The 27,475-nt window shown below is 35.8% G+C and overlaps 1 protein-coding gene across 4 annotated transcripts in view; it reads left to right on the top strand.

Annotated features, from left to right (window-relative positions):
• Positions 1-27,475, top strand: part of TMEM245 (transmembrane protein 245) — a 98,558-nt gene that overhangs the window by 21,895 nt on the left and 49,188 nt on the right. Inside the window, exons 4-8 of one of the 4 annotated variants that reach the window (XM_077141399.1) lie at positions 12,308-12,418; positions 14,815-15,033; positions 15,215-15,384; positions 18,350-18,373; positions 26,286-26,390. In XM_077141399.1, the coding sequence (XP_076997514.1) occupies positions 12,308-12,418; positions 14,815-15,033; positions 15,215-15,384; positions 18,350-18,373; positions 26,286-26,390 (629 nt within the window). Of the gene's footprint in view, positions 1-12,301; positions 12,419-14,814; positions 15,034-15,214; positions 15,385-18,349; positions 18,374-26,285; positions 26,391-27,475 lie in introns of all 4 variants that reach the window. The other 3 variants (XM_077141388.1, XM_077141409.1, XM_077141417.1) reach the window with 3 other exon arrangements.

Genomic DNA, 27,475 nt, shown 5'->3' with positions numbered 1-27,475 from the left:
CACATACTATGTTTCTATACCCCTCTTTTCCCCCACCTTTATGGAGTTCTTGTCACAAATTACATATTTATATATTATGAGTAAAAAATCATTGGTTTATCCTTGTATATGGTGCATTTGCCCTTTAGATCTTGTAAGAAGTAAAAAGTAGAGCTACAAATAAAAACTACAGTAGTACTGGTATTTGTATTTACCCATGTAATTTATTGTTACTGGAGATCTTTATTTCTCCTGTGGTTTCAGTCAGTTATTTAGTGCCCTTTCCTTTCAACCTGCCAAGCTCACTTTAGTATTTCTTATAGGGCTGGTCCAGTGATTATGAACTCCCTTAGCTTTCCTTTATCTGGGAAACTCTTTATATCTCTCCCTCAATTTTGAAAGACAGTTTTGCCAGATATAGAATTCTTTTTTTAAAAAAGCAGTTTTATCGAGCTATATTCACACATCATACAGTCCATCCAAAGTGTACAATCAGTGGTTCACAGTATCACCACAATCAACATTAGAACATTTTCATTCCTCAAAAAAAAAAAGAGGGCGGGCCACGGTGGCTCAGCAGGTAAGAGTGCTTGCCTGCCATGCCCGAGGACCGGGGTTCGATTCCTGGTGCCTGCCCATGTGAAAAAAAAAAAAAGAAAAAAAGCCAAACCATCCTATATCCTTTATCTCCCCTGTTATTGACCCTTTACATTGTTATAGTACGTTTGTTACTGTTGATAAAAGAATATTAAAGAACATGAAAATATTACTGTTAACTTTAGTCTATAGTTTGCAGTTGGTATATTTTTCCCCGTATACGACTCTGCTATTAACTCCTTTTAATAGTGATGTACACTTATTCTAGTTCATGAAAGAACAATGTATATATTTGTACTGCTAATCACAGTCATCATCTACCAAAAGGTTCGCTGTTAAACTATCCCATGTTTTATCTTCTAGCTTTCTTTCTAGTGACAAACACAACCTTTGACTTCCTCTTTCAATCACAGTCACACACATGATTCAGTGCTGCAGTGTGGTACCATCACCCCTATCCATTGCCAAACATTTAAATTCAATCTTGTTAAAAATTCTGCTCACATTAAGTGTCTACTCTCTATTCTCTACTCTCATTCTGTCTCCTGGTAACTATATTCCAGATTTTAACTCTATGAGTTTACTTACAATGAGTTCATATTAGTGAGATAAGACAATATTTGTCCTTTTGGGTCTGACTTATTTCACTCAACATAATGTCCAAAAGATTCATCCACACTGTGCTTCAGAACTTTGTTCCTTCTTACTGCTGAATAATATTCCATTATATGTGCATACCATGTTTTGTTTATCCATTATTGGTTAATGGATGCTTGGGTTGTTTCCATCTTTTGGCACTTTTGAGTAATCCCACTATGAAATAGATACACAGATGCTGTTCGTGTCTCTGCTTTAGTTCTCCTGGGTCTATGCCTAGTAGCAGTATTGTTAGATCATATGGTAGTTCTATACTTTGCTTCCTGAGGAACTACCAAACTGTCTTCCGCAGTGGCTGTACCATTTTATATTCCCACCAGCCGTGAATAAGTGTTCCTCTTTCTCCACATCCTTTCCACATTTGTGTTTTCTGTTTGTTTAATTATGGCCATTCTAGTTGGCATGAAATGATACCTCATTGTGGTTTACATTGTGATTTACATTTCCCTAATTGCTGGTACAGATGTATAATTCTTGTTTCGAAGTTTTTTACTTTCAGCACTCTAAATATGTCATCCCACTGCTTTCTTGCCTCCATGGTTTCCCATGAGAAATTGGTACTTAGTCTTATTGAGGCTCCCTTGTATATGGCACATTGCTTCCTTCTTGCGGTTTCCAAAATTCTTTTTGTTTGTCATTTGAATAGTTTGATTATAGCATAGCGTGGTGTGGGTCTCTTTGGGTTTAACCTATTTGGAGTTTGTTGAATTTCTTAGATTTGTGTATTCATGTCTTATATTAAATTTGGGAAGTTTCCAGCTATTATGTCTTCAAATTTTCTTTCTACCCCTTTCTCTCTTTTCCTTTTTGGATTCCCACATTGTGTATATTGGTGATGTCCCATATGTCTCTCAGACAGTTCATTTTTCTTCATTCTTTTTTATTTCTACTCCTGAGACTGAGTAATTTCAGTTGTCTTATCTTCATGTTCATTGAGTCTTACTTCTGTTGTTTCCAATTTGCTATTCAACCCCTCTAGGGAATTTTAAATTTGTTTATGTCTTCAGCTCTATTTGGTTCCTTTTTATGATTATCTCGTTATTGGTATTCTTTTTGTGTTCATCTTTTGTTTTCCTGGTTTCCTTTTGTTCTTTGTGTTTTCATTTAGCTCTTTGAGCATATTCGGGACCATTTTTTACGCGGGACCATTTTTTACGAGTCTTTGTTTGCCACATCTAAGATCTGTCCCATGATGGTTTCTAATTCTTTATCCTGCTCCTTTGTATGAACCATTGTTTCCTGCTTCTTTGTATATTTTGTAACAATATACAGTACATGTTTTGATATTTTAAGGTGTTGTATCTGAAATTCAGCCCCTGAGAGGCCTGGTCTGTGAGCTTGTATCTATCTAGTGTTACGAAAGAGTTCCTTGAGTCCCAAGAGGTATCAAAAAGAAAAGAAAAGTACCCACCTTTCTTAATATTTGCAGATTGCTCTGTGTAAGTGCTCTGCTTTAGAGCTGATCTCTCCTAGCAGTAAGGTTTGAAAATAGCTGGAGGCAAAAGTATAGGGGCTTCCCTGGTCTTTACTGTGCTTATGGCTCAAAGAATTTCCCCGTTTACATAGATCCGGGTAGCCCCTCTTCCCTCAGAAACAAACAGTGTTTCTTCCTGGTCCCGGTGCAGTACACTCTATGTCTCACAGCTAGTCAATCTTTATCCTAGGTAGCTACTATTTGACTGTTCTGTAGTGTTCTGTAGGAGACCTTGCCTTCCGTGTGCAGGCAAGTTCTGGGACGGCAAGCTTGTGTCGAGTGTCCTGGTTCAGTCCTTCAGGCTGCCACCGGATGGACGGGCATCGACATATATGCTCCCATATCTGCACGAGAATTACTGTACTCCTGAGACCAGGGACCTGCACTGGTAGTGGCACCATGAGGAGGATTTCCTACCGTTTTTAAGTTGTCTTTTTCCTGATTTGGCACTTGCCCTGTTACTGCAACCTTTTAACTATTTTCTAGATCTTTAAAAAAGAGGATTCGACCATCTCTTGTTTGTTGCTTAAAGCCTCTGTGAGGGATGGAGCCCTGAAGTAGCTCACACTGCCTCTTGATTACCAGAAACTGAAAGGGTTAGGCTCTAAGCCACAGCTTTGAAGGTTTAATTTATTGGTTTCAACTTTCTTTGAAGTTTTTCAGTATCTATTATTTGCAAGATAATTTTGCTTAGCTCTTTGGGGAGATTGAAAATATATACTAAAGGGAATAAGGCGTGTAAATAGCTATAATACAAAGTAGAAACGGGAGGAGCAGTGCAGAGAAATATAGTAGCAGTGTCACTGGCTCATGCGTGTAGTTTATACCATCAAATTCAGTGGTTTTGCTAGAGGTGGTAATAACGGCTAAAATTGATTCAGCATTTTCTATATACCAGACAATTTTCAAGCACTTTTTATATAGTTCTATTTAATTCTCCTACAAGATGAAAAGGTACATAAGCCTCATTTTATACATGAGGAGACTAAGGCATCTATATGTTAAGTAACTTGTTTATTGTCATGCAGCTAGTAGGGGATGGTCCTGGGATTTGAACATGGGCAGTCTTATCTTCTGACGTGTGCTTTACACCACTGAATTATGGTACCTCTAAGCATAGTAAATATGAGGTCTTCCATTCTTTGGTCCCAGTGTCCCTTTGTGTCCTCCTATCTTATTATTTTACCCTGTGTTTTGGTCTTATTGAACTTGTTAAAGTCTTTGAACAACACACTCTGTTTTTTTTTTTTATTTTTTATTTTTTATTTATTTTTTATTAATTAAAAAAAGAATTAACAAAACAATTAGAAATCATTCCAATCTACATGTACAATCAGTAATTCTTAATAACATCACATAGTTGCATATTCATCATTTCTTAGTACATTTGCATTGATTTAGAAAAAGAAATAAAAAGACAACAGAATAAGAATTAAACCAATAATAGAAAGAAAAAAAAAACAAAAAAAACAAAAACAAAAAACCTATACCTCACATGCAGCTTCATTCAGTGTTTTAACATAATTGCATTACAATTGGGTAGTATTGTGCTGTCCATTTCTGAGTTTTTATATCTAGTCCCGTTGTACAGTCTGTATCCCTTCAGCTCCAATTATCCCTTCTCTTTTTTTTTTTTAATTAATGGAAAAAAAGAAATTAACCCAACATTTAGAGATCATACCATTCTACATATGCAATCATTAATTCTTTTTTTTTTTTTATTAATTAAAAAAAGAATTAACAAAACAATTAGAAATCATTCCAATCTACATGTACAATCAGTAATTCTTAATAACATCACATAGTTGCATATTCATCATTTCTTAGTACATTTGCATCGATTTAGAAAAAGAAATAAAAAGACAACAGAATAAGAATTAAAACAATAATAGAAAGAAAAAAAAAACAAAAAAAACAAAAACAAAAAACCTATACCTCACATGCAGCTTCATTCAGTGTTTTAACATAATTGCATTACAATTGGGTAGTATTGTGCTGTCCATTTCTGAGTTTTTATATCCAGTCCTGTTGTACAGTCTGTATCCCTTCAGCTCCAATTATCCCTTCTCTCTTTTTTTTTTTTTAATTAACGGAAAAAAAGAAATTAACCCAACATTTAGAGATCATACCATTCTACACATGCAATCATTAATTCTTAACATCATCACATAGCTGCATGATCATCATTTCTTAGTACATTTGCATTGGTTTAGAAGAACTAGCAACATAACCGAAAAAGATATAGAATGTTAATATAGAGAAAAAAATAAAAGTAATAATAGTAAAATCAAAACAAAACAACACAAAACAAAACAAAAACCTATAGATCAGATGCAGCTTCATTCAGTGTTTTAACATGATTACTTTACAATTAGGTATTATTGTGCTGTCCATTTTTGAGTTTTTGTATCTAGTCCTGTTGCACAGTCTGTATCCCTTCAGCTTCAATTACCCATTGTCTTACCCTGTTTCTAACTCCTGCTGAACTCTGTTACCAATGACATATTTCAAGTTTATTCTCGAATGTCCGTTCACATCAGTGGGACCATACAGTATTTGTCCTTTAGTTTTTGGCTGGATTCACTCAGCATAATATTCTCTAGGTCCATCCATGTTATTACATGGTTCATAAGTTTATCTTGTCTTAAAGCTGCATAATATTCCATCGTATGTATATACCACAGTTTGTTTAGCCACTCTTCTGTTGATGGAGATTTTGGCTGTTTCCATCTCTTTGCAATTGTAAATAATGCTGCTATAAACATTGGTGTGAAAATGTCCGTTTTTGTCTTTGCCCTTAAGTCCTTTGAGTAGATACCTAGCAATGGTATTGCTGGGTCGTATGGGAATTCTATATTCAGCTTTTTGAGGAACCGCCAAATTGCCTTCCACAGTGGTTGCACCATTTGACATTCCCACCAACAGTGGATAAGTGTGCCTCTTTCTCCGCATCCTCTCCAGCACTTGTCCTTTTCTGTTTTGTTGATAATGGCCATTCTGGTGGGTGTGAGATGATATCTCATTGTGGTTTTGATTGGCATTTCTCTAATGGCCAGGGACATTGAGCATCTCTTCATGTGCCTCTTGGCCATCCGTATTTCCTCTTCTGAGAGGTGTCTGTTCAAGTCTTTTTCCCATTTTGTAATTGGGTTGGCTGTCTTTTTGTTGTTGAGATGAACAATCTCTTTATAAATTCTGGATACTAGACCTTTATCTGATATATCATTTCCAAATATTGTCTCCCATTGTGTAGGCTGTCTTTCTACTTTCTTGATGAAGTTCTTTGATGCACAAAAGTGTTTAATTTTGAGGAGTTCCCATTTATTTATTTCCTTCTTCAGTGCTCTTGCTTTAGGTTTAAGGTCCATAAAACCGTCTCCAGTTGTAAGATCCATAAGATATCTCTCAACATTTTCCTCTAACTGTTTTATGGTCTTAGACCTAATGTTTAGATCTTTGATCCATTTTGAGTTAACTTTTGTATAGGGTGTGAGATACGGGTCTTCTTTCATTCTTTTGCATATGGATATCCAGTTCTCTAGGCACCATTTATTGAAGAGACTGCTCTGTCCCAGGTGAGTTGGCTTGACTGCCTTATCAAAGATCAAATGTCCATAGATGAGAGGGTCTATATCTGAGCACTCTATTCGATTCCATTGGTCGATATATCTATCTTTATGCCAATACCATGCTGTTTTGACCACTGTGGCTTCATAATATGCCTTAAAGTCAGGCAGCGCGAGACCTCCAGCTTCGTTTTTTTTCCTCAAGATGTTTTTAGCAATTCGGGGCACCCTGCCCTTCCAGATAAATTTGCTTATTGGTTTTTCTATTTCTGAAAAATAAGTTGTTGGGATTTTGATTGGTATTGCATTGAATCTGTAAATCAATTTAGGTAGGATTGACATCTTAACTATATTTAGTCTTCCAATCCATGAACACGGTATGCCCTTCCATCTATTTAGGTCTTCTGTGATTTCTTTTAGCAGTTTTTTGTAGTTTTCTTTATATAGGTTTTTTGTCTCTTTAGTTAAATTTATTCCTAGGTATTTTATTCTTTTAGTTGCAATTGTAAATGGGATTCGTTTCTTGATTTCCCCCTCAGCTTGTTCATTACTAGTGTATAGAAATGCTACAGATTTTTGAATGTTGATCTTGTAACCTGCTACGTTGCTGTACTCATTTATTAGCTCTAGTAGTTTTGTTGTGGATTTTTCCGGGTTTTCGACGTATAGTATCATATCGTCTGCAAACAGTGATAGTTTTACTTCTTCCTTTCCAATTTTGATGCCTTGTATTTCTTTTTCTTGTCTAATTGCTCTGGCTAGAACCTCCAACACAATGTTGAATAATAGTGGTGATAGTGGACATCCTTGTCTTGTTCCTGATCTTAGGGGGAAAGTTTTCAATTTTTCCCCATTGAGGATGATATTAGCTGTGGGTTTTTCATATATTCCCTCTATCATTTTAAGGAAGTTCCCTTGTATTCCTATCTTTTGAAGTGTTTTCAACAGGAAAGGATGTTGAATCTTGTCGAATGCCTTCTCTGCATCAATTGAGATGATCATGTGATTTTTCTGCTTGGATTTGTTGATATGCTGTATTACATTAATTGATTTTCTTATGTTGAACCATCCTTGCATACCTGGGATGAATCCTACTTGGTCATGATGTATAATTCTTTTAATGTGTTGTTGGATACGATTTGCTAGAATTTTATTGAGGATTTTTGCATCTGTATTCATTAGAGAGATTGGTCTGTAGTTTTCTTTTTTTGTAATATCTTTGCCTGGTTTTGGTATGAGGGTGATGTTGGTTTCATAGAATGAATTAGGTAGTTTTCCCTCCACTTCGATTTTTTTGAAGAGTTTGAAGAGAATTGGTACTAATTCTTTCTGGAACGTTTGGTAGAATTCACATGTGAAGCCATCTGGTCCTGGACTTTTCTTTTTAGGAAGCTTTTGAATGACTAATTCAATTTCTTTACTTGTGATTGGTTTGTTGAGGTCATCTATGTCTTCTTGAGTCAAAGTTGGTTGTTCATGTCTTTCCAGGAACCCGTCCATTTCCTCTAAATTGTTGTATTTATTAGCGTAAAGTTGTTCATAGTATCCTGTTATTACCTCCTTTATTTCTGTGAGGTCAGTAGTTATGTCTCCTCTTCCATTTCTGATCTTATTTATTTGCATCCTCTCTCTTCTTCTTTTTGTCAATCTTGATAGGGGCCCATCAATCTTATTGATTTTCTCATAGAACCAACTTCTGGTCTTATTGATTTTCTCTACTGTTTTCATATTTTCAATTTCATTTATTTCTGCTCTGATCTTTGTTATTTCTTTCCTTTTGCTTGCTTTGGGATTAGTTTGCTGTTCTTTCTCCAGTTCTTCCAATTGAACAGTTAATTCCTGCATTTTTGCCTTTTCTTCTTTTCTGATATAGGCATTTAGGGCAATAAATTTCCCTCTTAGCACTGCCTTTGCTGCATCCCATAAGTTTTGATATGTTGTGTTTTCATTTTCATTTGCCTCGAGGTATTTACTAATTTCTCTTGTAATTTCTTCTTTGACCCACTCGTTGTTTAAGAGTGTGTTGTTGAGCCTCCAGGTATTTGTGACTTTTCTGGCATTCTGCCTGTTGTTGATTTCCAACTTCATTCCTTTATGATCCGAGAAAGTGTTGTGTATGATTTCAATCTTTTTAAATTTGTTAAGACTTGCTTTGTGACCCAGCATATGGTCTATCTTTGAGAATGATCCATGAGCACTTGAGAAAAAGGTGTATCCTGCTGTTGTGGGATGTAATGTCCTATAAATGTCTGTTAAGTCTAGCTCATTTATAGTAATATTCAGATTCTCTATTTCTTTATTGATCTCCTCTGTCTAGATGTTCTGTCCATTGATGAGAGTGGGGAATTGAAGTCTCCAACTATTATGGTATTTGTGTCTATTTCCCTTTTCAGTGTTTGCAGTGTATTCCTCACGTATTTTGGGTCATTCTGGTTCGGTGCATAAATATTTATGATTGTTATGTCTTCTTGTTTAATTGTTCCTTTTATTAGTATATAGTGTCCTTCTTTGTCTCTTCTAACTGTTTTACATTTGAAGTCTAACTTGTTGGATATTAGTATAGCCACTCCTGCTATTTTCTGGTTGTTATTTGCATGAAATATCTTTTCCCAACCTTTCACTTTCAACCTATGTTTATCTTTGGGTCTAAGATGTGTTTCCTGTAGACAGCATATAGAAGGATCCTGTTTTTTAATCCATTCTGCCAATCTATGTCTTTTGATTGGGGAATTCAATCCATTAACATTTAGTGTTATTACTGTTTGGATAATATTTTCCTCTGCCATTTTGCCTTTTGTATTATATATATATCATATCTGACTTTCCTTCTTTCTACACTCTTCTCCATACCTCTCTCTTCTGTCTTTTTGGTTCTGACTCTAGTGCTCCCTTTAGTATTTCTTGCACAGCTGGTCTCTTGGTCACAAATTCTCTCAGTGACTTTTTGTCTGAGAATGTTTTAATTTCTCCCTCATTTTTGAAGGACAATTTTGCTGGATATAGGAGTCTTGGTTGGCAGTTTTCCTCTTTTAGTATTTTAAATATATCATCCCACTGTCTTCTAGCCTCCATGGTTTCTGCTGAGAAATCTACACATAGTCTTATTGGGTTTCCCTTGTATGTGATGGATTGTTTTTCTCTTGCTGCTTTCAAGATCCTCTCTTTCTCTTTGACCTCTGACATTCTAACTAGTAAGTGTCTTGGAGAACGCCTATTTGGGTCTAATCTCTTTGGGGTGTGCTGCACTTCTTGGATCTGTAAATTTAGGTCTTTCATAAGAGTTGGGAAATTTTCAGTGAAAATTTCTTCCATTAGTTTTTCTCCTCCTTTTCCCTTCTCTTCTCCTTCTGGGACACCCACAACACGTATATTTGTGCGGTTCATATTGTCCTTGAGTTCCCTGATATCCTGTTTAAATTTTTCCATTCTTTTCCCAATAGTTTCTGTTTGTTTTTGGAATTCAGATGTTCCATCCTCCAAATCACTAATTCTATCTTCTGTCTCTGTGAATCTATCATTGTAGGTATCCATTGTTTTTTCTATCTTTTCTACTTTGTCCTTCACTTCCATAAGTTCTGTGATTTGCTTTTTCAGTTTTTCTATTTCTTCTTTATGTTCAGCCCATGTCTTCTTCATGTCCTCCCTCAATTTATCGATTTCGTTTTTGAAGAGGTTTTCCATTTCTGTTCGTATATTTAGCATTAGTTGTCTCAGCTCCTGTATCTCATTTGAACTATTGGTTTGTTCCTTTGACTGGGCCATATTTTCAATTATTTGAGCGTGATCCATTATCTTCTGTTGGCGTCTGCGCATTTAGACAGATTTCCTTGGGTATTGGATCCAAAAGTTTGGAAGATTTTTCTGTGAAATCTCTGGGTTCTGTTTTTCTTATCCTGCCCAGTAGGTGGCGCTCGTGGCACACGTTTGTCTGCGGGTTCCTCCAGTAAAAGGTGCTGTGGGACCTTAAACTTTGGAAAACTCTCACCGTCCTGGGGGTTCGCTAGCCGAAGCGGCTTGAGCCGGCCTGGGGTCCGAACGCAGGGAGGGTTGCTGGTCGCCGCAGCCAGGGAAAGAGCCCGTCCGAATTTCCTAGTTGGCCCTGGGCAACAAGCGTGGCGGGAGGGCGCCAGTGGCAGCGGCCCGCCCGAGAGAGTGCACGTTCCCCGGGAGTCACGGGTTTGGAAGGGGCCTCCCCCACCCGTCACCGTTCTCCGCGGCCTGGGGGTTTCCGATCCAATTCTCTCAGTTGGTCCGGGGGCTGCGCGTGGTGTGGGCGCCAGCCGCCTTGGTTTCAGGGGACCGCCTCTCCAATTCTCCCAGCCGGCCCGGGAAGGGGGAAGGGAGTAACTCCGGCCGCTTGCCACCCCGCCCGGTAAGGCCCGTGCACCTCGGCGATCTCACCCGAGCTGCTTCTGTCAGCCAGCCAGCCGTTCCAGGATGGGGTACGCTGTCTTTTTTATCTCTGTTGTGGCTTTGGGCGCTTTCTGTATCGTTTCCACTCCCCTAGTAGGTGTCCTGGAGAAGAAACTAAGATCCGCGCGTCTTACTAAGCCGCCATCTTTCAGCTGACCTCCACACTCTGTTTTTTTGTGTTTTTTTTGCCTCTATGTCTTTAGACCTGCTTGTTTGTCTTCTTGAAACAGTTTTGTGCCCCTGCCCTTCAACACCCAGCCTCTCTTCCTCCCCAAGACCAGCTTATTTCTTTATCTGAGTAACTTTGTTTTAAAGGATTTAAGGGATGGCATTTTTCAACATTCTGATCAGATAGCTCCTCTGGCAGCTCTTCCCTGACCTCCCAGCATGGATTAGATTTCCATCTATTGTGTACCCCTGACATTCTATTTCTTTTATGTTAGCTCTTAACACAGTAAATTATAACTGCCAGTTGAGTTATTAGACTGAGCTTGAGAACAGGGTCTCTGAAGCTCATGTCAGCATAGAGCCTAGTCCTTTGGTGAATGAATGCTTAGTGGGAGTTTACAAATATAAGTCAAAATGCAGCTGCCTCCTGTCCAAGTACTAACCAGACCCAATCTGCTTTGATCAGAGTTCTCTGTTGTCACATTGAATATTGACCTACCAAAAGTAAGGCCCCACCTCTGTGAGTGAGGGTTTATGATTTAGTGCCTGGGAATGGTACATGTTCTTAGTTGTGGACGGTAGGATCCACTTTAAACAAGTTTCAAAAGAAAGAGTTATGGGTTAGTACATAGCATTTTTTTTGCAAGGCCAGAGGACCAAGGTTGGATCCTACACAGACAGAAGGATCAGACAGTAGAACCTCTGAAAGCCTTGCTATAGTTGCTGGAGGAAAAAACATACCTCCTTGACTGCGCTTGACATGAGAGCTATATGGCTGTTATGTTACAGTGAATCACTTTGGTCTTCCAAATCTTTCGCAGATGTACCTGCTTGGTAGAACTGTATTACATTGGGACTTTAGCTGCAAGAGAGTCCAAGATATATAGCATTTAACTCTCCAGCCTGTTGTGTGCAGGAGAGCATGCAGTACCTGGTAACATGTGAGCTAATCTGCACTGGCTGCTGTAGCAGGTTATAGGCTGAGCATTACAGACAGACCTTATTTGCCAGTAGATATTTTATTTTGAGTCTAGCTCAAATTATTAACCTTGGTGTACTACCCATTAGAAACTAGACCTAGAGACATGAAACAAGGTGATGATATCCTGTTGAATCTGCCAGTGGTGGATTTTGCAACACTCCATATTTATATATCCAGTATCTGCCATACCTATCAATGCAGAGTTTCCAAATTAGAGAGATATTTAGGGAGTAAAGGCAAACTTAATCACATTTTCTGTAGATAAGGCCTGGGAACCTGCATTTTTAGCAAGCTTTCCTGTTGATTTTTAAGCATTTTCCTTTCGAGAACTACTTGTCTTGTGTGTCAGTAATAACCACTTTCCTTTATTGCTGTGGAAAACTTAGGACTGTGTTTTAATCTACAACAATTATTTTCCGCTTTGTTTACTTTAGAAGTTTTAAAAATGTGTGCTTATTTTCCAAGGAGCAGAGTTACCAGGCCAAGTCATCTCCATGGCGGCTTCCACTCTAGCGAACTTGGCCATCTCTATCACTGGGTATGACTCTAGCAGCGAAGACCAGCCCTCGGCGCAGCCTACAGGTGACTGACACTCTGTAGGAATGTTCAGAGTTATTCTGGAAAGTGAAATATGAATAGAATGTAAAGTTAAGAAGGATTTTGGCATCACAAAATGCAAACTTATTCTTGCTGGTCCTTTGCATTTTTCTCTGATTTATATTTTTACACCTTTTCCCTTCATCTTTATTTTCATGTGTCATTTTTTTCATATATTGAATTTATTTACCTTATTTTGGACCTTGCTACCTCCATTTCATCTCACCCCCCTTTTTTTAATGCTTTTCACATTCTTTTGGTGTTCTTTCTCAGTATCATATTGTTTTCCTTTTCTTGGTGTTCCGTTTACCTGTTCTACATTTTCTTCCCCGATTTTCTTTCGTCTTATCTTGGTTTCCTATTTTCCTTCGTCTTATCTTGGTTTCCTATTTTCCATGTCTTTTTTTTTTTTATAACTACTGTCAATTTTCCTCCATTGTTTATTTTGCTTTAACTCTTCGTGTTACTCATGTTAGCATTTTGTTGTTGTTCTCTTTCCCTAATTCTGTTTTTTACTTTTCTTATTTATCTTCTAGTTACCCATTTCTCTGGCATTTCTTGCTTTTCTTCTAAAAATTTGGACTTGCGTGCTTCATCCTTTTTGTATTTTGATTATTTCCCCAAAGCTGGCCCTTCTGGTTCTTCTGCAGTCATTGTTCAGTATGGTCTGTCCGAAGAGGAGTTGGCAGTTCCCGTGAGACTGCAGCAGGTAGATTTATACCTGCTTTAGAGCCATATATGCAGAGTTTAGGAATATAATAGAGCATCCCCATCTTTGCTGAGAGATCTATTAGTGCTAGAGGTAATTGAAGTTAAGAAGTATTTCTGTTGAGTACTTCTCAAAGAAATGACTTTAGAAAAGTCTTGAAAGAATGGGCCAACCAAGTGTATGGCATTTACGATAGTAAGAAGACATATTTTTATTGTACGCTGAATCGTGTTTCTATAGTTGTATAGGGATGCTGTTTTGGTTATGTACTTATTATTGTTCCACATATCTGTGCCACAGTCACTGAAGTCAGACAGAGATGTAACATAAGGAGATTGGGCTTCAACCCCAAACCTCAGGGTAGAATGTTAGCCCTGGTGAGGTGGTCTGGTGCATGCCATGATGCTAATGATATCAGTAGTAAAAATTTATTCACATTTATAAGAAACATTTAACATTAAAAGAAACATTAAGTCCAAGATAACATACATTCATAGGGCAATTATGTGGTCACTTATGAAAATTATAAAATAACAGGGAATTCATTCAACTGGTATTTAGTGAGCATCTACTGTATGTCAGGTACTATTCGATGTGCTAGGAATCCAGTGGAGTGAGAGCAAGACAGACAACCTCTTAGCTGTCATAGAGCTGGCATTCACGTGAAGGGAGAAAATGAATAAGGGTAGTTAGAACGTGATACAGCCATGTAAATCAATTGTTTCTAAAAACTGTGGGGAATTAGGGAGTGTTCTTCTTTCTTCTTCTTTGTTCTAGACTTTCTGAAATAGGTATTTTTGCAATTAAAAATGTTTTCTATTTTGGAAGGCAAATGTTATTTTAGGAACTTATTCATTGCCATCATCATAGTGTTTCCCAAGTAATAATTGCCTTAAGAGCTGTGAATTCTGATGTATGACACCTCTTGATACAACCAGGAAATAAAATAATATAACCCTATGATAAAATGTAACATAGCATTTCATTATTAGAAAATAGTGCCTTATGTGAAATAATTCCTCACCCCCAACAATCTGTCATTTTTTGGTATCTCATTCAAAGAAAAGACATGTTTGAAAGTCCTGGGTTCTTCATATAATAGCAGTTGATTCTATTTTAAGTGAAATGACAGAAAAGACATATTGTGTTAGAAATTTATATATAAATACATGTAAATATAAAGCTCTATTAAAAGGAAGAATTTTTAAATATATGAATTGTAGGAATATTATTCCTACAATTCCATGTTTTACATGGTTTGAATAATATAGGCTTATTATAATTTTCAGCTATTTTGTCACGTCTTTTTCTTTAATTTTTTTTCTAAAAAAATACATACATACTGCTCATAAAAATCTTGAATGGTATAAAGTATATAAAGAATTTCCTATTTCCCAGCTCTAGCCCCCCAAAACTTATTATCCCTAGATTTAAGCACTGCTAACATTTTATTTCTCCATACATTTTCCAGTGCATATGCAAGCATGCATACATATCTTTTTTTTTTTTTTTTTTAGCCCAATGCAAGCATACTATACGTATTATCAGAATACATTTTGAAGGCTTAACATAGGGACAATAGGTAGCCTAGTAAACTGTTCTTACTACTTATTAGTAACGTGGATTAATAGGATGTTTGCTTTTTTTTTTTGTAATTCCTTTCCCTCTCTAGAAACCATGGACAGTGGAGGACCCCCTCCAGCCTTGTCCTCCTCTTCCTCAGCCTCCACCCCTTCGCCCACTCTGGGTAGACAAAGGCCTGAAATTGGAACATTTCTTAGAAAGAAGAAAACCAGCGATATCTACTTTGTGTCTCTCGTTTGGGCCTTCATAGTTGTGCAGATCTGGCTGAACCTGTGGATCGTGCAGCTGCTGCCAGTGCCTATTGCAGGTCCTTGTCAGGTTAATTATGATCTTCTCTTGCCCCCCCTCCCCCACTCCTTTTTTTTTCACATTGATGTTTATTTTAATATGACTTCATTGTTTTAGAGAGGTTATGTGACATTAAGAGACCCTTTCATGTTATAAATTCCTAGTCTGCATTTCATTTATGTGTGTCTTTGTCTTTATAGTCTGGGTCCTCAAAAAGCTCATTATTCACTTTGGAGTTGTGAATTTCCTGGAGACGCGCTGTCACGTGTGGTGGCAGGGGATAGAGCACTTCTTGAAGGAGCGGCAGGAAGCGCTTGCACCATGGCCAGTTGTCGGGCTGGGAAAATTCTTATTAAAAGTTGATAGCAAGGTATTGTATTTTGAGAGCTTGGGCTATTTTATTGGGGTTTATATATCTTCTGGTTTGAAATATTCCATTTCACGGTAAATGAAATTTATAGTATATTGTTGTAACACATTTGAGATCGAATTCTATGATGAAATTTTCAAGTTTGGAATTACGGTTTGCATAAGGATAGAATGAATTTAGTTTAAATAAGTAGTAAGGTTTTTTTTTTTTTTACTCAAATAATTGGAGAAAGGGCTTTTTTGGAACACATAATTCAGGTTCCTCATTTTATAGGCCCAAATTGAAATCCAGAGAGATGAGAGACTTGCCTAAAGTCATATAACCAGGGTAGTGGCTCTGTTTAGTTCAGTGAAGATTATTGACATTTCCCGATATTGTGTTAGTTCCTGGGAAAAATCATATCAATCAGGGAAAACCAGATACAGATGCTCAGTTGTTTAGTGGGAAAGCAATTCAGCAAAATTTAGATGCAGCTAACCAGACACTTAGTAGTTAAGAGCATGGACTTTGAATCTAGATCCCAGTTTTGCCACTTACTAGCTGTGTGACCTGGGACAAGTTTTGTAACCTTTCTGTGCATAGGTTTCCTTGTCAGTAAAATAGGTATAATAGCACCTACTTCACAGACTGGTTGTGAGGGTTAAATAGGTTAACATGTGTAAAATTCTTAGATCAGCACTTCGTATACAGAAAGCGCCACATAAATGTTTGCTGTTATTATAAGTTGAGTAGCAAAAGCGTGTACAGGATATAGCAATAGAATTGAACAAGAGATGATTAACTGTTGATAGAAGGTGAAGTGGTAGGAGAAAGACAGCTTTGCAGAGGAGGTGAAGCCAGAGCAAATTTTGGAAGCTCACAGAGGAGTCACTTAGGCAGATATGGCAAGAAGAGCAGGTAGCTGGAACAGGGCAAAGGCACAGAGACTTCCAGAGCACACAGGGAGCCTTCTTAGGGAGCACTGAGTTGATGGATAGGGTTGGAATATGTGAAAATGGCGAGTGGTGGGAGCCGAGGCTGCTGGGAGAGGTAGGAGAGTCTGCGACCAGAAGGTCTTTTTGGGTGCCATGCCAAGCAAGTTGGACTTCATCACAAAGGCTAGTAATTACTTCCTTGAATAGGTCCATCCATGACTTAAGGCTCAGAATATTGTTATAAGAAAGCAGTGTAGATACGAAATGAGAATAGTAACTGTGAGGAGGAGGGAAGTAAATCCTTATATTCATCCTTAATAAAAATAATGTTGCCATGTCAAGGGAGATGGACATGATAGTTTTTTTTATATATTATCTGACTGTCTTCCAGAAGAGATAATGAGAATTTTCACCAGTGCAACATATGAGAATGCTCATTTCCCTGAGCTCTTGCCAATACTGGTTATTATAATTTAAAATGGGCCTTTTCATTTTGGGTAAAAAGAGGTATCTCAATATTGTTTTAATTGGAAAATTTAAAAAATTAAAAATTAAGAATGCTTATTAGCTGCTCATATTTAACTGCTTATTGACTTCATATTTTTCTTTTGTGAATTGCCTGTTTTGTATCTTTATTTACTTTTTCAACTTTTTAAATAAAAAAGAATCTGAGACTTCTCACACATTTCAAGTCATCACATCACTGTGGTATTGGTGTGAAGCTTTATTAAGCTAGAGTAGATTTAGCAATCCAAACTAAAGAGAGGAACTCTTATTCAACTTCTTTTTGTCTTATCACCTAAAAATGACAAAAACCAAAACCTACTTTCAGCATTTCCATGTGCTTGTACTTGGAACCATTCATTCAGTTAGGAAAACTCCACAGTTGTATCATTCTGAAATTCTGGGTGTATCAAAAAATATTTGTTATAGAGACAGCCTTGTAAAAATATGCCATTTAGTACTAATTTATATGGTAGTCTATCTTTCTTAAGAAAGAGTAAAATGAATAAAACTAGCATTTTTTTTTTTACCATATATAACAATACATGTCAGAATAAGTGGCTGTCACAAAGTGAATATTTGTTAATTTTAATTGTTGCCAAAATTATATTCTTTGTAGTTTAGCAGTGTATTTGGGCTGCTGCTTTGGGAAAGAAATCTGTTCTTCGTGTTTCTGTTAAATTTTTAACTTGTTGGACCAGTGTTTCTGAAATGATCCATCTACAGGAGATGGATATCTAAACATACATGGGAATGTACTTTAGGGGAAATCCTGCAAAGAACATTTTTATAGTTGCACAGAAATTATACTTTTTAATGCTTTTTGTATTACTAATATTGCCTTAGATTCTATGTTTGCTTATTTTTAAATTATGTATTAGAAAAATAAAGTTATTACAGTGCTAAATATTTTGAAAATCAGATGAGTAACATTTGTGAAGAAAGAACAAGATAGTATATGCAGTAGAAAATGTCTAACAATTGGGATGGAAGAAAATGCACTAAATATTAGCAGAATTGTCTGCTTTAGGCCAGGTTGCTCATGTTCCAAATGAACACTGAAATGTTTTACTTTTTAAAAAAATGTAACGTAACTGATATTGTAAACCTGCAGCTGCATAATTCAATGAAAATTGAGTATTTGAATGTGAATTAGTTTACACAGGGACTAAAATAAAATCCTTTTGGTCCATGATTTGTGAAAGAATCATAACAGTTATTACTCTGATTTTCAGAATTTGGTGTGACTAAGCCTACAAGAACCTGGGTTATTTTATGTATTTTTAAAATTGTTAAATTATCAAGAAATTACCATCATTTCAAAATTTCTGTCATTGTGTATTTTAGGAAATACTGTATTCTCTTGATTTTAAAAACTTTTTGCATTACATCTTTTTTATTTTTTTAGTAGTTTCTCCTTTGGAATAATTTTCTTCTCATAATCTTGGTGAACGTCTCTTCTTTTCTTTTCATGCCGTTATTGCATTCTCTAATGATATTCCACTGTTCTTATCTTCTCTTTCTCACCTTACCCCCATATCCTCTAGCTCTGGCACTGGTTAAATAAGAAGGTAAATGAACACATGGATGTTAGTTTTGACTTAGAATTCTGTAACTTTTCCCCTGTATATTCCTTCTCTTCTCTGTCTGTCCAAATGTCAGACTAAGCTTTTTTTTTTTTTTTTAAGTTCTAATTATAAGCTATGGAAGGTCGTGAAGCTATCATAGTACTGTTTCCAATTGCTAAAAACTCAGCACAAACTATGTAGGAAATGGATGGTATCTCCTTGCCCAAGTGTTTGAAAGTTCTGTCTTTTAGTTCTTCTGTCCAGTGTGTGCTTGTCTTTCCTTTTCAGCTCTGTAAGGTGGCTCAGCCTGACACTCTGTGCTCCTTTGAGATGTCTGAGCATATTAGACTGTAGTTACTGAAAAGAGAAGATAATTTGTTATTGCTGCTTTTTCTGTGAATGACCCAGGAATTTTCAAAAAGATAAATCTCGAAGTTATTGTATGATTCCCTTAGCTGCTAAGTTTATAAGTTCTCTTTTTGTAACTAGTACTCCAAAATTTTATTTTTAACTTAAAAAAAGATCATACTCATATCCTGTCACATCTAATTTAGTATGCTTCTCAAAGTATGAGGTTGAATTTTGTGTCAATACTTTGAAAGGTTTGCACATAGTACATTTTTGATAACTTCAATAAAGGCTAATCAGGTTGTATAAGGAATGCTGTACCTCTGACATAAAATTCACATATAGTAGTTCTTGACTTAAGTTCATCCAGTCCCTTGGACAGATGGCAAGAGATGTTGTCATTTACGTGTATTGATTTTAAACACAATATGACGATAAAAGTCTTCAAGGGAATAGTACAGCAGACCTTAAGAAAGATGTTAACTTCTTGAAAATAGATCAGAATGTGGCTTTTGAGCCTAAAGTTTAGAATTTCATTGTTGAAAGTGAAGAAAGGAGAGACTTGATAATGCCTAAAGTTTTAAACTTTGGATTGAAAACAACCAGTTTATTAAATAGATGAATATGCACTCACCAAGCACATGCACATGGTTTTATAGTCCTCTGTTTCCTACAAAGCAAGTATTAGTGAGTGAATTCAATCCTTGATAGATGATAGTGCAGCAAACAGAAATCACATTTTCTTACATTTTATTAATTTGATCAAAGTAGGCGATTTGTATATCTCCCCAATTTGTGTATATTGAAATGAAATTATCCTTAAGAGATGGGAGAAAGCAGAGACTACATTTATTAGGTCAATTTGATCTAACCTTTAGTGGACTGAGTAAAGATACCTAAATTACAAGCCTATTTCAAAACTGAATATTTGTGAGTTAGTTTTAAAAGATTCCTAGGAGATCAAGTAATTTTTTTTCTTTTCTTTGATGATTCTGCATAACATAGATAAAGCATTGGTATAGAATCGGAGTAATGGCTTGAAGTTCTGATGGTTTGTGCTCCAGGAAAGCAGATAAGTAAGTTGAGGACTATTTTATTACATTACATCTAACATCAGAAATCTCAGCATTGGGTATTTTGTCTGTAAAAAGTTCAAGTGGAATGAATTAGGAATGCAGGTCAACAGAAGAAGAGAATACAAGAAATGTGTGTTATGGTTAATTGAAATGTGACCTCTGTTTCTCAGGTTTTAATGATTTTGTTTCTTAATATCTGTTATTTCCACTAGACCAAAATGAGCTGCAACTATAATTTAAATTTAAAAACAAGCAAACCAAAACCTACAACCCAGAAACATGAAATAGAATGAGACTTTCTTTTTTATTTTTTTTGTTTTATGTTTTTTCTCATTTTTTAAACATTTTTATTGTTAAGTACAACATATATACAAAGAAAAGAAAGAAAAGCAAATATTTTCAAAGTACACTTCAGTAAGTAGGTATTTCAGAATTTGTTATGGGTTACCATACCACCATTTCTGATTTTTCCTTCTAGCTGTCCCAAAACCCTGGAGGCTAAAAGAAGTATATATATAAATTTGTGTGTGTGTGTGTGTGTGTGTGTGTGTGTGTATGAAAAATAACACATATTCTAAAAAGCAATAAATTTCAAAGCATACCATAACAATTAGTTGTAGAACAGATTTTAGAGCTTGGTATGGGTTATAATTACACCATTTTAAGTTTTTTTTTTTAATTAAAAAAATGTTTAAGCATAACAAACACAAACATTCTTACCATATTATCATTCCATTCTACATATATAATCAGTAATTCATAGTATCATCGCATATATTCATTATCATGACCATTTTTTAGAACATTTGTAGCAATTCAGAAAAAGAAATAAAGAAAACAGAAAAAAGTTCATACATACCATACTCCTTACCCTTTCATTGATCGCCAGCATTTCAATCTACTAAATTTATTTTAACATTTGTTCCCCCTATTATTTATTTATTTTTAATCCATATGTTTTACTCATCTGTCCATAAGGTAGATAAAAGAAGCATCAGATACAAGGTTTTCACAATCACACGGTCACATTGTGAAAGCTGTATCATTATACAATCATCTTCAGGAACCATGGCTACTGGAACACAGCTCTACATTTTCAGGCAGTTCCCTCCAGCCTCTCCATTACACCTTAATTAAAAAGGTGATATCTCTTTAATGCATAAGAATAGCCTCCAGGATAACCTCTTGACTCTGTTTGGAATCTCTCAGGCATTGACACTTTATTTTGTCTCATTTCGCTCTTCCCCCTTTTGGTTGAGAAGGTTTTCTCAATCCCTTGATGCTGAGTCCCAGCTCATTCTAGGATTTCTGTCCCACGATGCCAGGAAGGTCCACACCCCTTGGAGTCATGTCCCACGTAGAGGTGGAGGGCAGTGAGTTTGCTTGTCATGTTGGCTGAGAGAGAGGCCACAAGAGGCCACATTTGAGCAACAAAAGAGGTTCTCTTGGAGGTGACTCTTAGGCCTAATTTTAAGTAGGCTTAACCTATCCTTTGCGGGGTTAAGTTCATATGAATAAACCCCAAGATTGGGGGTTCAGCCTATTGCTTTGGTTGTCCCCACTGCTTGTGAGAATATCAAGAATTCTCCACTTGGGGAAGTTGAATTTTCCCCCCTTCAAATGAGACTTAATAGCTTGAAGAATAAGGTCAGCTGGTTTTGAAGTTTTAGAGAGTGTTCTGGTGTAACTATATGTTTACCAGAATCTCCAAATTTAAAAGATGTTTGCCCATCATTCACACTTGAAATACTCAGAATGCCATTTTAAAATTACTCTCTTTCCCCATTTAAAAAATAAAATTTTAAAGTTTAAGTAACTAGCATGGAAAACTGGGGAAATTACTAGAGACTTGTGATTTCTCTGGGCTGGACAATGATGCCAGGTGGGATGGTGTCCTTTGCCTGGAGCAGAGCACATGGAACAGCTGCACGATCCTGGGATTTCTTTAGGAATTCTCTCCTTCAGTTTCTTCTCTTTCATGTTCCTCTATCTCTTGAGTTTGTTTCCTTGTGAGTGAGTCTTTTTCTGTTGACCCTTCCAGAGGGTTAGTTCTTTTTCTTCATCTAAATGTTCTGTCCTCTTTATTTTTTCCTCTCTCTTGGTCCTTACATCTATGTACCAGCCCCCTCCCTATGCTTTCTTTTCTTCACTTTAATTTTTCTTTCTCCCTTTATTCTTTTCCCCCCCTGTTTTAGGATAAATATTTTATGAATCATCTCTCTGATATAGCACATGATTAGTGCATTATCCTTCATTCCTCCCTGAGATTTGAAGAGCCTCCTCATACACTCAGAAATACTTTTATTTTTATTTTTAATGTTTTTTTAAATTGTGAAATGTAATATATATATACAAAAGGCAATAAATTCCAAAGTTCATTGCAACAAGTAGTTATAGAACAGATTTCAGAGTTTGGTATGGGTTACAGTCCACAATTCTTGTTTCTTCCCCCCAGCTGCTCCAAGACACTGGAGACTAAAGGAAATGTCAGTATAATGATTCAGCAGTCATACTCGTGTGTTAAATCCTATCTTCTCTGTTATAAATCCTTCTTCTCCTTTGAGTCTTCTCCTGCTCTTTAGGGGTATTTGGACTATGCCCATTCTAATTTTTTTTGTATTTGAAAAGGGTGTCCATAATATGGGAGGGGGGGATGAATCTAGATGATGTTCTTGGAGAAGCTGGCCCCTCTGGGTTTCAGGATTTACCTGGCCTTAGGAACCCACCTGCAGGTTGTTGGTTTCTGGAAAGCAATCTTTGTGCATGAAACCTTTGTAAAATCTCAAGAGTCCTAGGTATTCTTTAGGATTGACAGGAATTTGGATGGGTTTTGGCAAACCATGGTAAATAGAAATAACTAGCTGAAGCTTGTTAGATTGACCTCCAGAATAACCTTTTAACTCTAATTGAACTCTGTCAGCCACTGATACTTTATTTTGGTACATTTCTTTTCCCCCTTTTGGTCAGGAAGGCATTGTCGATTCCACAATGCCAGGGCCCGGCTCATCCTTGGGATTCATGTCCCATGTTGTCAGGGCAACTTTCATGCCTGGATGTCATGTCCCACCTGGGGGGGTAATGATTTTACTTGCAGAATTGGGCTTAGAGAGAGAGAGGCCACATCTGAGCAACTTAAGATGTTTTCTATAAGTAACTCTTAGGCATAACTATAGGTAGGCTTAGCTTCTTATAGAAATAAGCTTCAGAAGAACAAGCCTCAAGATCGAGGGCATGGCTCACTGTTTTGGGAGTCCTGAGTGTTTGAGACAGTATCAGGGTTTTCCCTGGTGGTAAAGCTTTGTAGTCTCATATTTTTTCTCTTATCCCTTGAGGGCCTTTGCCAATACTTCTTATTATCTGCTCAACATACTTTGGGATATATCTAGGCTTTATATTAAGAGGTACAGAATTACAAGCACATTCCCATTCTGGGCTCTATGTGTTCATGTTGTTTAAATGAGCTATTCAGATGGGTTGAGTTATATTATGTGCTACAGAAAATTTAGGTTTGGGGCAAAATAAACCTCTATTCCTTTGATCTCATACAATAGGTGAATTTCTAAAATACAGTGTCCTTCTTACCCCTGTATTCTGATTTACCTTAGTTCCAGCCTGATTGGCTTCGTTCTTATCTCTAATTGAAGCCTGATCTCTTTTTCAGTTTCTTTAACAGTTTTTCTGTATGTGACAATGCTGACTTTCAGAGCTGCAGAACTCCACCTCTGAGTCTTAAATGTCACACAGATGCCCAGAGTTTCAGAGAAATACCTGCTTATTCATATATAGCACAGAATTTCAAAAGCTAGACATAACATTTACAGCCCCCGACTAAATGTGGCTGCTATAAGAGCTTAGAATCTAGGTCCCAATTTTTTTACTTTAAAATTCTTTTTTTAAAAGAGACCATGCAATTTTTTTTCTCTTGTTTATGGCTCATTTTGCATCACATAATGTCCCCCAGGTTCATTCACGTTTTTGCATGCCTCATGGCTTAGTTCCTTTCTGTAGCTACACAATATTCAATCTTAGGTATTTACTACCCTTTACCATTCTACTTAGTCAGTATATCCTTTGGCCACCTTCATCCATTGGGCTTTATGTATAATGTTCAAAGTCAACAACCCTTGTTTCACATTATCCTCACTTAGTTGTACAATCATCAACATTCTCAGTTTTAGACAATTTTCATTACTCTAGTCTCCCTTTAGTCTTTAATATGTCTTTCTATGTCTCTGTTTCCTGTTCTTTTTTTTGTCCTTTTTGCTATCTCCTTTCTTACCCTGTTCTTTTACTTTATCTTACATGATGTGATGTGAATAGGAAAAAGCTTTTTAGATTATGTATTGAGCATCTTAAATGATTTTATTCATTTAAAATTGTAAATGAAACATCTAACCCTCACTGTGTCCCTTGAATGTAAATTTTTATTTAGGTGACTAAGTATAGATTTTTTTCCTACCCTTTAGTATATGGCTTTGTAATAGGAAAAAAAGTTACCCCACCCCTGGTTTAAAAGTAGTTTGACTTTGTAATGTTCATATATATTTTGTGTTTATGAATATTCCCTGTTAACAATACCAAAACACAAATTTACATATTGATACTTTCTAAGAAGAACATCATTCCGTTTAAAAATTATATGCCATGATACAACTTATTTTCAGAAATTATAATTTGTGAGTACAGATCTGTTCTTCTGAAATTATTTATGCTTATTCAAATATATAGTAACTGCATGCCTAAGGCATACCATGCACTATATTTTGTATTAGGTTTTGGAGACACAGAGTGTATTGATACACTGGCCCTTCCCTCAGGAAGCTGTCTCAAGAACTAGGGATTCAGTTAGTTTCTGATTAGGAAATTGATTTTAAAACTTACCTTCAAAATATGGTATCTGACCTTCCATATCTTAGAAATCTGTTATTATGTTATTTAATCTCTTCATTGTTTTGGATGCTTTGATAGCATGCACTGAAAATTAACCCTACTGTCGGAAGTTATAATTGTCTTTGATTTTTCTATAGCATTTTTCTCTTAGTGGTAGTATTCTTCTTGAAAGACAGATGAGACACAGGATTGTAAGCATCGAGTGAAAAACAGTCTAGAAATCCTGTTAGATTCATAAAAATACTTCTATTTGCTTAAAATAATCTATAATATTCTTCATTAGAAATTGCTAGAATCAGAACATTATTATTGGGATTTTAAATTCACAAATTCTCTTGGTTACTTGACATTAAGTGACCAAAATCCAAGCATTTTGAAATTTTATTTAAGAAGTCTAAAATAATAAAGATTTCTTTAAATACTCTCCCCAAAAGAGAGAAAGCACCAAAGTTGTTTCTTAAATATGCTGTTTAAGTATGCAAAGTCAATTTTTAGCAGTGTAGTTTTGAAATTTTCTTTGCTCTTGGATGTTTGGGGAGCATAATTCAATTTTAAATTAATGACTTATTTAGCAGTGCTATAGCTCATGTTGGGGTTGGAAACTGCAATGTGGGGCTTCAGCATTCATAAATTTAATTAATTGTGATTTTGAAACATGGTAAACTTGCATGGTAGAAATTCTAGGCATCTATCAGAATTGCTATGTATTCTAAAAACAACTTATTAAAAACGTAGAATTATTTGGGATTGTGAAAGGTGAGGGAAGTTTGGATCTATATAGAATATCAGATAACATTTAGGAAAATCATAATTTTATTTAGGGATTTAAGAGATAATAGCTAAATTAATTGTTACATATAATCATGTTTCATAAAGCTTATTTTTAAAAGCAAATAGAAATTTCAAGTGGAATATCTGATTTTTTAAAATATGTATGAAATAGTTCAAATATAAAAAGGTATAAAGAATACTCATGTGCCTACCCTCCAGCTTAATAAGTCATTACCTACATAATTGAAGCTGATTTTGGCCCTCTCCCTGTTTGTGCACTATCTCCCAACCCTTTGTCTCCTTGGGTAATTATTATCCTAAATCTGTTACTAAATCAGAGAAAAATAATATTTTGAATGTAATTCCTGTTTCAATTTGCTCCTATTTTTTCTAATTAGATCATACCTCTATTATAAGGAGCATAATTTTTCTAGGGTCATCTCTATTTGGATGTGATAATTCTTTTGCTAATGGTAAAACTTCATGAAATATGAGGTCAGCTAATGGACTGTCATTTTGTTTAGTATAGTTAACATATTATAAGGTGTAATTTGAAATTTGAATGTACCAAAAATGAGAATTCAGACGTTGATATGTTATTTTCAAATTGCCTTTCCCTAGATATAACAATAATAAACTCTTCATAGTCCAACAGTTATTAATATTGTCCATGTTTTGAAGTTGCTTTTAGCTTTCACTGCTTTAGTTCATTATGCCATAGTTTGTTTTGTAATGCTGAATATCCTGTTTTGTCTTCCTGTTATTTGAATACATGTGTGTTTTTATTAAGTTATGTTTTAAAAATAAATAATTCTCTCATTTCTGTGCAGATGATCATCTGGTTGGAGAAGATGCTAGACAAAATTATTAGTATTTTCATCATATTTTTGTTAGTGATAGGGACTCTTCTTTTAGCCCTGCTCCTAACTGCAAAGGTAGAGTACAACAATTATTATTTCTGTAAATATACTATTACTGTAAATAAACTCTTAATTGTTCAACTGCGGTATGGATAAGAGGCCAGCAGAAGCAATTTGGAAAATGTTGTTACCAAATACACCTTGAATTTGCATAGTCTGTTTTTCTTTTCAAACTGCTTTTTAATGCATTGTTATTTGATCATCATCAAAATCCTCAAGAGTAAATGCAGATGAAAGAAATGAGATATCAAGAAAAAAAGAAAAAAAAAGCAACAAAACAACAAATGGCATCTGCTCTCAATAGGAGAACTAGGATTTGATGTCAGGACTCCTACTCCAGTTAGTATCCTGTTTATTAGATCATTTTGTTATTAGTTCCTTCCTTCTCTGTCTTAGTCTTTCTGCTCTTTCACTGTAAGATCCCTACTTCTCCCTTTTCTGGTCCTTTCCACTTACATTTTTTGTCTCATCAAAGAAAATTGTTCTGCAAGCCAAGCTAAAATTTTACCCCTACGGTGATTCCTATTACTGACTCTTGAAGGGCATCTTAATCTTTCTTTTCTCTGAATGGCACTGAGTTTTTAGAGTTTATCGGAGATTTTGATATTTTGTTTTAAAGGAATTATGGTGATTATGTCAAATCATGGATATAAAAATTATTTGGATAGTGCGGTAGAAATACATTAGTAATTGTTATTGGTAGATAATGTAATATCCTAAAGAATTGCATTGATTTTTGCTATTGTGATATCTCTACTTGGAAGCCCTGTTTTCATCAATCTTAGCCTCCATATGTCCTCAGGCTTTTTATATACTCCTAGCAACGTTCTGTCTGTATTAGTACCTCTGTTTCAGTCTCTGTACAATTTCTGCCTGTTCTTTGTATATTAAACATGTGCAGTCGCTTATATAAGCACTTTTTTAGAAGCCTTTCTTTGTTTTTGTCATGTCTTGACTAAATCTGCCGTCATGCAATCTTATCCTCCCTTCTAAATCTTAGAGAAACCTTCACCAATATGGTTTTACATCTTCCTTTTTTGCCTTTATCCTTTATGTCCTGTTCATCTTTTGTTCCATTTTCTGTTCTTTGTCCCTTCACA

The sequence above is a fragment of the Tamandua tetradactyla genome, chromosome 2 (assembly GCF_023851605.1).
Source record: "Tamandua tetradactyla isolate mTamTet1 chromosome 2, mTamTet1.pri, whole genome shotgun sequence".
NCBI lineage: Eukaryota > Metazoa > Chordata > Mammalia > Pilosa > Myrmecophagidae > Tamandua > Tamandua tetradactyla.
Note: the sequence above shows the minus strand (reverse complement) of the source record. Positions and strands in the feature narration are given on the sequence as shown.